This window comes from Pavona decussata, unplaced genomic scaffold, assembly GCF_977016875.1.
Source record: "Pavona decussata unplaced genomic scaffold, jaPavDecu1.1 SCAFFOLD_51, whole genome shotgun sequence".
Lineage (NCBI taxonomy): Eukaryota > Metazoa > Cnidaria > Anthozoa > Scleractinia > Agariciidae > Pavona > Pavona decussata.
In genome coordinates, this window is record NW_028145473.1 from 907,358 (window position 1) to 919,817 (window position 12,460).

The 12,460-nt window shown below is 38.5% G+C and overlaps 1 protein-coding gene and 1 pseudogene across 5 annotated transcripts in view; both read right to left on the bottom strand.

The window, feature by feature from the left end:
* Nucleotides 1-1,140: 1,140 nt before the first annotated feature.
* On the bottom strand, nucleotides 1,141-4,859 carry LOC146480984 (E3 ubiquitin-protein ligase TRIM45-like; annotated as a pseudogene).
* A 3,016-nt stretch (nucleotides 4,860-7,875) lies between these two features.
* LOC146480985 (uncharacterized) overlaps nucleotides 7,876-12,460 on the bottom strand; it is a 37,784-nt gene continuing 33,199 nt past the window's right edge. For all 5 annotated transcript variants that reach the window (XM_085108661.1, XM_085108658.1, XM_085108660.1 and 2 more), the window contains 3 exons: nucleotides 12,046-12,104; nucleotides 11,675-11,771; nucleotides 7,876-10,666 (listed from right to left, as the gene is read on the bottom strand). In XM_085108661.1, the coding sequence (XP_084964787.1) occupies nucleotides 10,580-10,666; nucleotides 11,675-11,771; nucleotides 12,046-12,104 (243 nt within the window). In that variant the 3' untranslated portion in view covers nucleotides 7,876-10,579. The remainder of the gene's footprint in view (nucleotides 10,667-11,674; nucleotides 11,772-12,045; nucleotides 12,105-12,460) is intronic.

Here is a 12,460-nt window from a genome sequence, read left to right on the forward strand (position 1 = left end):
TTTGGAAGCCATTTTGTAAAATGTAACGAGGCATTTTAATGTGTAACTACGCTGCTCATACGCCCCGCAGCTGAGAAATAGAAAGTGAAGTGTTGAGATTTTTTTAAATCGTATTTCTTAACTTTTACGAACCGGAAGCGTCTGAAAGGCGTGGCCACAAAAAAATGGATGGAATGGACGTAAAGTTAGAAAATCAAAGGTACAAATTAAACTGAACCTTAGCTTCCTTCTGAAAAGCGGAGAGAGAGGAGGGGAGGGGAGGATATCACGTGGGTACTTGTACAGGATGGGAAAAAATTACCGTACATGATAACATTGTATGTAGTTGATCGAAACGAGGATGAACTCAGCTGCCCCTGAGGCTTGTGTAATACAATCTCTGAAGTAGCCACACAACTTTTTTAGAAAACAATCTGGGACCAGATTGACTTAGCCCTCCTAAGATCCATCGGTTCTGCGAGCCGGTCAACAATAGCAAACGTGGCTAGATCGTCGCCGGCATCTTCCAAAGGAGAAGCGCTGGTGTTGTAATCTTCACTATCTGTTAGTCCGTCAATGAATTCCTCAGCTGCCGAGGATAGCTCGCGTTCTTTTCAAGATTTCGAACTACCGTTTTCATTAAACCCTGGATCCCTTTCTTGTTTCAACATTGACCTAAAAAAGTTTTTTTTTTTGAGAAAAATTCGACCTTTCTTCCCTATCAGTAACCTTAAGTAGGGTCTTAAGAGTATCTGAGGTATTGTTACTTAACATTATGCTGTTCTTTGTGTCTTTAAAGACGATTTTTCGAGACACAGTACTAAGGGTTCATCCTAACTTATGAGGGCTTCGAGAATCTGGAGCCTTGGACAGATTGTTCTGTTTATAGCCTCCCTTGCAGACGCTCTCTTGGCTCGTTACGCAATCTTCCCTCCTCGTTGAGGAGGGAAGATTGCATGACGAGGGAAGATTGCGTGACGAGCCAAAAGAGCGTCTGCTAGGGAGGCTATTCTGTTGGATTAAGCACTCCATTTAAAATTCTCTTACCTCTGCTTGGCGAAAACTTGTAAATTGCCACTTGCTTCTAACAAGACAACAGTAAAACCGACACTGGACATTTCTCACCACCGAATATTTCCAGAAAAGATGCAGATAACACAGTTCTGATTTTATACAAAAGCTATTCATTTATTTATTGATTTGTTTTACGTAATCAACTACAGTTTTAGAGCGTTTATAAATTTTCAGAGACTATAGTCTATCATAACATTTCTTCAAGCGACTTGTTTACACTCCCTTTCAATAAAATACAAAATGATCTATCAAATAGGCAAAGAAGTAAGTTACATTTTCTTAATTTAATAATATCAGGCCCTGGATGTTCAAACGCAGATTGACATTAAAACAGATTACAACGTGAAGCTAACTTTTTGGTTCCTTGATGTAAAGCGTTTCATATAACCTCTGAACATTAGTTCATCTGTTTCCTATTACGCAAGACTAAAACTATCAACAAAAGAACCATCGGAATTTTTATTCAAACTAAACTGAGAAGATGGATCAGAGAGGTATTGCTCACTGATATAATTAGTTCTTACGTTTGATAGATTTAAGTGAACCCTTAGTCATCATTGATTTCTCTGGGAGGGAGCCTAAGTTTTACAAGCCCTATGGTTTTTATTAGGTTCCCTCGTCGCTTCTTTTCTATCTCTTGTACTTTAAACACTGCAACTTTATAATCATTTGTAACCATTGTAATCATTGTAATCATTGCAATTTATTAATCATTGTAACTGTGACTTAAATGTGTGTGGCAAATAAACTAAATAAAAAAATAATAATAATAATAAACTGAAGTCAAACGAAGGGCCAATCCTGAGCCCAGATATTCGTTCTGCCTTAATACTTCTGCCCTCAGTATATTTTTCTTCTTCCGCTTTTTAAAACTGTTTGAGTCAAAAGGAACAACTTTCGATGGTAAAATGAATGGATATGTTAACGGAGAAGGGCTCCAATCAAGTCTAAAATCAAAGTAAAAACATTTTACTGTTCTTCTTTATATTCGTGAAGAGGAAATTTTCACTCGAATATTTGAATGCGATGATTTCCCCATTCACACACAACAATTTGGTTATTACTAAGGACGGCAACAGAGAACGGGCAATTAAATTCTCCTAACTTGTTTCCCTGTGTCCCAAACTTAGCAACAAATTTACCATTCAATTCAAAGACTTGTATTCTATGATTATCCGTATCACACACCATCAGTAGTCCTGACTTAGTCACTGACAAAAAACGGGGAGTTTTAAACTTCCCGTCCCCTCCCCCCTGCTTTCCAAACTTATACTTATACTCCCCCTCCCTACTGAAGACTTTTACTGGTTGTGATCATTACCACCGTCTGACACTATGAGATATTCATCACACTGAACACAGTGGACTGGATAAGAAAAAGCACCAGGCCCACCTACCTTCATTAGAAAATTGCCATCGGGAGAAAAGATCTTAATCAATTTGTTACCTGAATCAGCAACAATAATATTACCCTGACTATCCAGAGATAAACCCAAAGGATAGATGAGTTGACTATCAAGGGTCCCTTCCCCACCAAACATGCCCATGTACCTACCCTCCCCACTGAAAATCTGTACTCTATGGTTATAATAGTCTGCAACAAAAATCTTTTCATCGTTACCATAGGCTATTCCAAAAGGATGTTTAAATTCCCCCTGATTGCTACCTTGGCGACCAAAGGATCTTATGAAATCGCCATTACTGTTGAAGATATGAACCATGTGGTTTAACTGGTCAGCTACTGTTATTTCATCCCTGTTACTCACTGCCACCCCGACAGGATACTGAAACATTCCAACATCCGAACCTTGTTTACCAAAAGACAAAACAGGTTTGACATGAAATGGTTTTACTAGAACAGTAAAAGGACTATCACAAACATATTCCCCGTTTACCTTAACTGATAATTGACAGCTACCTTGAACTTTAGGAGAATAGCTAATGGTGTAGCTCCCATCTTTGTTATCATCTATTTGCACTTTTGTCACACATTCTCGCGCACGCTCGTCTCTCATATCTGCCGTTACATTGTCACGCTTATTATAACACTGTATTTTGTTCGCGTTTCTTGTTGTCAAATTGAATTGAGATTCCCGTCCGATAGTTCCTTCTATGATCCCTTTGCCTTCAGCAAGACAATCGCTTCCTTTTGCTTGATGCAGGTTTTCCAAACAACCAATTTCTTCGCCGTTGACAATGTCCAGTATCTTGTGATTTTCAACGAAAACTAAAGCTGAAAGACCTTCAGGGTCACGAGAAATGTGCTTGGTTTGTTTGACTTCCTCAAGAATTGTTACCAATGACTTTTTCAGCTGAATGACTTCAGCGTTTGTACTTCGTGTCAGCAAATTTTCAACTGTTTCTAGCGATAATTCGATCGTCTTTATTTCATCTTCAATCTCAGTCCTTTTCTTTGTTAAGCTTTCAAGCGACTTCCTTGTTTCATTTTCCACCGCATAGATAATATCCTGTTTCTTCGCTTGAATTGTTTTGATTAAGTTATCAGCAAACGTTTCGACATCTCTTATCAGATTTTCGCTTTGCTGAACCAGTTTAACACAGTCTTCATCAAGTTGTATAACTAGTTTCATCTTTTCCTGTAAGTTTTGTCTTTGTTCCTGTATGAGAGCTGTCATCTCGTTTTTTTGGACCTCGGCTTCATCTTGGATTAATTTCAAAGTATGACCAGTGTGATCCAACATGACGCAGGCTGGACAAACAGTTGTTTCGCATTTCTTGCACACATACTCCAGCTCTTTTTTCTCATGTCCCTGCAACGGACAAAACATGGGTCGTTTTAATACATCCTCATAGTCCTTGTCTTGGAATTCTTTCACAGCAAGAATACGATGATCTTTGTTGTTTCGCATCATGTTGTGTCCAATTAGGCACTGTTCACAGTAAAATATGCAACATTGAAAGCAGTACGAAGCCTCGGAGCTTTTCTTGTCGCAGTTTCCACACGTTACTTGGGTTGTGTTGCATTCTTTTATGGCCAGCACATCGATCATGCCGTTCAGATAAAAGCTGGTCGGAAGATCCTTCAGATCGCCGCTTGCAGGCACTCTGCTAAGGGTTTGGCATATCGGACATCTGAATGCATTTTGACCGCCACTCGTCTGATGCCAGTGTTTCAAACAGTGCAGACAGAAACTGTGTAAACAGGGAAGCTGTCTGGGATCCTTAAATATATCCTTACACACGGAACAAGACACTTCTTCGCGGAGATTGTCAAGCAACGTTTGGATATCCATGTTGTTTTCGCGCACAAACCAGGAGTGACCTCGTGGCAGTCTTTAGCACACAATGAAGTCTTTAGCTTTTCTTGGAAGGATAGCAGTATGAACCAATCGCAGAGCGCTGTTTTTAGTGGTTGTTGACTGTTTCGTTCTCGTTTTTAATCCCAAGGAATGTGATCCTGACGCGTTCAGTTTACGCTAAAGACATAAAGACATGTCAGTCAAAAACAGAGACGCGATCAATATAACGAGGTCAGTGAAGTGAACTTTATTTTATGTAAAATCGCTATCAAACTACCGAGATAATTAGTACTGCATCTTATCTGATACAGGGCTACATAATTGTCAAAACCAATAGTAGTCTCATTTTATGTGCTTTAATTCAAATTTTGATTCAAATGTTGTTCTGTTGATTTCAAAACGTCCCACATGGGAAAGAACTTTTCGTTGTTTGTAGCCAGCGTTTGAAAACAAAGTTGTTTGTATGCGTGTGTCCGTTCGAAGGAATCAGATGCGACGCAACATATAGCTAAAAAAACAAAGCGTCAAGAAATATATATATATATAAAATGAATTCCCCTGTCTTTGACCTTCTCGGCACGCCATCTCGCCACGCAATAAGGGCTTGCGATTTTTTTATCTTTAGCTTAGGTGCGTGAGCCAAATAAAGAAAGCTGCTCTAAAACGTTACTTTAGCTTAAGTGCGTGAGCCAATTTTAAAAAGAAAGCCGCTCTATAAAGACGTTACATGTTATAACTCAACGGCTGACATCGGTCGGAAATGATCTCCTGTCGCACACAGTTTAAGCTTGATGAGAGATAAGAGATGTCAATTAAACAGACAAAATTAAGGCGAGCGATTACGTGCAAAATTCAAGAATACGAACTTTATTGTGTAAAGCCTCTTCTGGTGTCAGGAGATACGGAATTCTTGAAACTAAAGAATCCAAATGCAGAGACGATGGAATACTCGCAGAATGATCCTGAAAGCTTTAATACTCTAAATCTAAAATTTTAGCTCTGGCCCTGAGGAAGACTAATTCTATTAGTCGAAATATTGGCCACTAATAAATCTGCCCTTTGCCGAAGTGCAAAGTGAACTTTGTAGTAATTACCATGGAAAGGTTGATAAAATACAAAATAACTTTTATTCTATCCCAAAAACTTTTCTTGCCTGTGTAGGGCATTCAGACTCTCCAGTGGCTTGAAAAGCAGTGAAACTAGGCACACCTTTGCACCACTTAAAATAGAAATAACGTTATAAGGTTAAATTAATAAGGTTAATTTGTGTTAAAAACTTAAAATGCATTTTGCACGAAAATATATAGTCTCGTCACGCAACGGAACGGCTGCGAGGGAGACTAGAAAATATACAGATTTTCATAGGAGCGCAAATGACAAATACAACTTTCATAGGACAGGGAAGTTTTATTTTCAATGGCGCCAGATTAGATTGTGACTGAAATTAGTTGGTTGCCGTCCTTGGTTAATATGAAAGAAAGGGTGGGACATTGGAGTCTGCCATAACCGATTCAACTTAATTAATCACAACGCGGGATATGTCGACTGCGAACAGTAGCAATACAGTAACTTAAGTCAAATTCAACATGTAACACGATACGGCAACTTAAAAAAGTAAAAACGTCCCACGAAACAAACACGCAAGAGCTACAATGAAACATGTATTAAGGCATTTAAGCGGACACCTTAGGGAGCCTCGCTAGGGGGCCGCTTAACCCTATCTAGACCGGGGAGAGGGAGGGGCTGATTGTACCCGCGGCGTACAGTGGTCGGTTAGTGTACATAGACTTTGACGTTACCATGGCAACCAGAAAATAGAAAATCCCTTTTTTAAATGAAGAAAAATCACTTTTCTTCAGGTAATTTTCATGTTTTTAGCTCATAATGGTGTTCCTGTCATGGCTTTGACAGGTTCTGTCAAGCTGTGCAATAACAGTTCATTATTAATCGTTACATTCTCACTTTGTTCGTTGTACGCCTATTTCATTACATCTTAGTAACTTGTAACTGCCATTTCAAACTGAAACAGTCTTCAGGATACGGTACACCTAGAAAGCCGCCAACAACTTGCTCGGACGGTTACCACATTTTTCTGTCCACGACATTCTACCGTCCACTTCATTATGTTGACGCCATTTCATTGGTTATGGCATTCAATTCCATTGTCCTCGACATTCCAGTTCTTCTCTAGGACCATTTGCCGCCCACTCAGATCAGGGGACCATTTGCGGTTCAATTTAAGGATCATTTGCAGATGTCCACTGAATACAGCTTCATTTTACGGTAAATATGGGAAGAACATTTTGGTGCTCAAAGCTAGTGTACACTCGATACAGGGTGTCCGTTTACAGGTTGCACTGTAGTGTCCGATTGTAGATCCTCTCGAAGAATCCATGTGGTATCTGTTTTGCACTCCATTGACATTTTTGTTTATTTTTCTTAGCGGCAAAACCAGATACGCGAGATTCCCGCCAGTTCAGTTATCAGAGTTAGATTATAGCTCTCGCTTGGGGACTGGAGCGAGTGGAAAATCGAGCCATCAGGTTACCAAAAACAGCGTGTTTGTGCTTTTTTCTACAGAAATAGGGAAATAGTATGGGGATTGGTCCCACAGAATAGTATGGCGAGTTAAGGGGGGATTCAACCTAAACGCCATTTTTCCGCCACTTGACATGGCTTTAATGGAAATATCTCGTTCACGTTTCAAGCAATCCAAAAACTCTACGCTCATCCCGTGAACCTATGTTGCGGGGTGCTTTGTAAATTTTTGGGTGATTTGGGGTATATTTGGGAGGAGAAAGTTTTTCTAGAAGGATTGGTAAAATTAAGAGAAATTATAAATATTGAAGATTAAAGTTTTAAAATTAGAATTTGTAGTTAATAATAAACGGACACCAAGTTAGTCCACCAGCAACCTGGGATGCTCTTGCGTGGGTATCAACTGTCTGTTAGTGTTCCAAAAATAATTTTCTTTCCTCTATCCCTTCTTAAAACCTCTTCAAATTTCATTCAAATTTAGGTTAAGTTCCCCCTTAACTGACTCCGCGCTGAAGGCATATTTGGGCTCACTCGCTTGCGTGTTCCGTTCGCTTTCTATCCCTAACAAAGTAAGGGACTACTTGAGGGCTAGAAATTCAATACTCGGTGTTTCGAAGAAAGAGACATCTCTTGCAACCTAAAATTTAATTTTTTCCTTTATTTAATTCTCCTGCTGTTTGCACTTCGTAACATGTTAATGGATTTTGTTAATGAATGTTTGATAGCATGGCTGTGTCCTATTCCAACCTTAGCGCGGACACGATATAATTTCATACACTACCACACTATACTACTAAGGTACACACTTTTTAACCAGATTATATTCCTTGAATCTTCCTCGTTTGTTGTTTGTAGCACAAACATGATTGCATTGAATATTCACTTTTGTAAAAGATGACGTACATCTAGACAAGGTAATAGTTCTTTTTTGTTACAACTTAAAAACTGATAATTGAAGACTAATATGGGGTTAATGTATTGCTCTCAGCCAATCAAATTGGAGTTTTCAAAGAACAAGATTCAATAAGATGATAGATCTTTTATTGCATAAAGCTTGCATCATTCTCACATTCTGTACATCTCATCAAAGTTACATATAGTTCTTCTCATTGATTCACATCCATTATTGCTACTTTATGTACATCCTTCAATTAAAATTGACAATCTAAACACGTTTGTTGCAATTTTAAATTTTTTACTTCTCATTCATCAATACCCAAGAGTTCACATATGGAACATTAATACATGGTAAAGCTTTCGTAAAATGGAAATAGAAATTGTTGGAGACCTGAACTTTAACATAATTATGGCACCTACAGCATTTTTATACAGATTTTACAACTCAAAACGTAGTGTACAGCTTGGAAAACCTACTAACGAAATTGCATTTCGTAGCCACAGTAAAAACCTTTGCTAACGGACAACACCGTAACGAACACTAAGGGTCCGCGTTCTTTTGGGACTATTCCGGAGTAGTAACACTCGGAATAGACGGTATTTGTGTTCTTTTTGGGAGCTATTCCGTTTTTTGAATGAACGGATAGGACTGCTTCCGATAGCAGAATGAACAGAATGGAAGGAATACGGTTTATTCGGAATAGACAGAATACGCGTTCTTTTGGACAAATTTTTTGCGGGAAATCCTACGCGGCCGCTCGCGTAGACATAAGAGTTCTCAGGTCACCTCCGCCGTGGGTATTAATATTTCGTGTCCAAATTTTACGTTCTTTTCGAGATCGAAATTCCGTGTATTCTGTTATTCCTGAACCGGAATAAGAATGACAAGAATTGCTCCAAAAGAAAGCCACCTACTGAACCTTTGTTACGGTTGTCAAACGGTACTTAAAACTGATATTTGATCATTTCTTTTAACACTGGTTTTCCAAATCCTCTGCTAATTAACGAAAGGAACGACCTAACGCAACGATAACAGTAGAGACAGACAGTCGCACAATAGAACTTGCAGCGCTGCAAAGTTGTATGGAAGGTGGTATTTCAAACCAACACCTAGCAGTTTTACATTTGACAGCTCAGTCAAAGCAGAAACTCTTAAACATAAACGAACCACATACAATTAAAATGCTTTCTTATTTTTTCCGTTATTTATACGACGGTTAAGTCAGTCACTATGATAATGAGCAAGAGGCAATACTACATTTTATATCAGTCCTCTTTTTACTGAATTTATTTCCTAAGATAGGAGAACCTCTCTATGTCAATTTGTTGGACATTTTTTAATAGTCTCACCCAAGAACGTCTGAGAAATTAGTGGAATGGGTAAAAATCTAACCTTAGAAGAAAAACTAACTTACTCGACATGAAGGTAAACTAGCAGGAATAGTGACTAAGGTACCTACAGTAGTTTAATAGTTGTGTGCAGATCCCAATCTTTCCAGAGACAATTCGCCAGCAATGATTCCCGAGCCATGAAACTGGCTGCTGGTCTAGCTGTGTTACACTGGTGTAGAACTAAGTTTGTTTACACCTTAAATTCACAACAAAGCATTCTCTAATGCTTGGTATTCATTGTTGATGTTTTGCTCACAGCTGGCAAATCATGTTTGAGAAACGCTAGTGTACTCTTCAGCGCAGCCGTCACTGAGGTCGTCACGCAACGCTTCTCACTACTTAGAGGGAAGAAGCGTTGCGTGACAACCCTAATAACGGCTGTGGAAGAAACTACGTTAGCGTACACATAACTGCAAAATTAGCTGTAACAATGCGACAATCAGTCCATAAAATCAGGTTCTACATAAGCTATAACAACCAATAACGCTCACAGTAGCAAGTTTGTCTACACCATAAAGTGGAATAAATGTTGTGTTATATAAACAATTCTTGAAAACAGCACTTTCGTGTTGCAAAAATAAATTAGGTCAAGAAATAAATACAAACGAACATACAAACGTTTTAAAATGTGCAAATACCCTTTGAAAACATTAAAATTGGTGTGAATTTTAAAAATAGCATGCACAAATGAACCAATAAAAAACCATACATCTGGTTATTTAAAAACCAAAATATAGCTTGATCCGGTGAAATCAAAGTAAATTATCTCGTAAGAAAGTCAGTTAGTTGTCGCTGAATTCAACTTGTAAAAAAATAAAAAAAAAATTAAGAATATATAGCAGTCGTGTGCCACAAGACAATTTAATTTATCCTTCACTGGACTGGCACCCCGATAATTTTCCACCAAAACGTGGCATTAAGTTCATTGTTATAATTATATCATCCATTCTTGTCGATAAAATGTACAACATTTCTTCTCGATTTCGCGGTCACTACATTTGCCAAGTGACAACTATTATAATATTTCTAGATAAGTAAAAATAATAATCTTTTCATACTCTAAATCATTGTTTTGCTTGTAAATTACACCTAAAAGTCTATCTACCATTCACTGGCATTTTAGACAAATTCATTGTCTGTACTCTGTACTCCCGTACAGGGAAATTCTATATCTAGCATTGCTTCTACTCTTTTGAGTAGACAAGACCTCCCTGCGCTAGGAAAGCAGGTTAGTGCATTTCCCGCTTGGAAACAGGGAGAGGGATATTTTAAGGATGGTGCGACATGGATTTACCTCGATGTATAAAAACGCACTCGCATATGATTCCTACGATAGGTAAACACGGGTAAATAGCGGAACACTCCCTGTTCGCATCGTCCCTTGGATGAACTTCAAGCACGCGGGTTCGTTGTGAAGTTGTTAGGCACATTCTAGAACACTAAAACAGACCAACGGCTTTCTTAAGGTTCACTTGTTTCCAGCCAGGCAGTTTATTAAATGCTTCTTTGTTCATCTTGAAAACGTCCTAAAAAAACACGACACAAAAACAACATTTTCCAATTTAGCTGTCAAGAATTGTTGGCTGCTCCATTCACCAAGATGTTAAGGCCCGTTTAAACGGTTTCAACAATTGCTTCAACATGCGCTCAACACAGTTGTTGAACCAAATGTCAGGCGTTTGAACAGGTCGTTCAACATTGTTGAAAGCTTGTTGAAAGTGTGTTCAATCAAACTTAAATTGGTTTAAAATTACATTCAACATCGCTTCAACATTTCCTTTGTTCTTGAAAATGTTGAATGGCGTTGAAACAGTTTGAACACTCCGTTCATTCAACATACGCTCAACACCCGCTCAACTTTTGTTCAACGAATGTTGGGCAAATGTTGAAACCGTTTAAATGGGCCTTTAGTATTTACCCAAATTTGGTAGTACTGTTGGGAAAAAATAAACAGTGGCAAAAATAGCCAATCATAATGCAATACTCAGGGATACTCAACAGGTTTATTTCAGCGGATATCTGTTCGGAAGACCTCTATCGCCTCGGGAACTTGGATTTAGTTGTAAAGATAATCGAAATTTTTTTTCAGTAAAATGTACGCTCGAATTCCTTTCATTTTTGAAGGAGAAATATGTCGTTAAAAATCCGAAAAAGGGTCAACTAGCTTTATTGTAAAGCCAAAGAAGGTCCTCTTTTTGGTGATTCAAATTGAATCAATAAAACGAACAATGGACATTAAATGTAACGGTCAATAAACGAAAAGAAAAACGTTTAGGAATTTTTTTAGATAGACCTTTTTTTTTTCCAGGTATGAATCTTCAAAACGAAGAGTGTTTGTAAACGTTGGGGAACAAGTGGCCGCTGCGATAACACTCTTCCAAAAAGTGGAAAAGAGGACAACGGAGAAAGAATGTGAAACGGTAAGCAGTGCTATACTCGATCATTCTGGGCTGATGATAGAGATACTGTACTTTAGAATGGGTAGTTCTGATAGCTAATCCGTCAAACACAAATCTACAAACTGCTAACCTTACCTGAAAAGTGCTGTCGCTCAGATAAGCTTCTAGCTTGGCGGGATCTACTCCTTGTGGGGGAGGAACCTTCTGGAGCTCAGCCAACGTGTAAAAGTCCCTTTGAAAACAAATTACAAACATGACAAATGTGTACAACAGTTACAAGCATTTTAATGAATATGTGAGGAATACAATGCCATTACCCCCTCTCCACTTCCCATTGGGGAGGAGAGTGGGTGGAAGTCCCTTCTCATCAACCACCTATAAGCAGGCATACTTGTAATTTATTCATGGCCAGTTTGGTCTATTTAGTTACATCTGTGATACTACTTTCCCTTTCTCTTTTGTTTGGTTAAATCTGCTATGGGCGACATCAATCTAACGATACCTACTTTGTGAACTCTTGTAACAAATCGCTAGCAGAGTGTCTGACATTTGGCTGCTTGCCATCCTGTAAAAAACATATCAACGTATTTTAGAGTCTAATTATGTGATAACCTAAAAATGATTTACAAAGATACACGAGGGGAAAACTTTGAAACTGATATGATTAATTGTTCAGCAACTCTAGATTCATTCCCAAATCCCAAAGTAAAGGCTCAGATGTGTTTAAAATGACTCGACTAAACACTATGGGTCAGTTATTTAAGCAGAGTCTAACTTGGGCCCCGACATAAGACAATCAGTGGTCCTCCAAATCTGTTTATAAGTGGTCTATTTTAAGTAGATAAATAGTATTCTAGTCTGGGATGCAAGCCTTCTTGTTACCGTCGGTAGTAGACAATGTTTAGATATGATTGTTGGCAA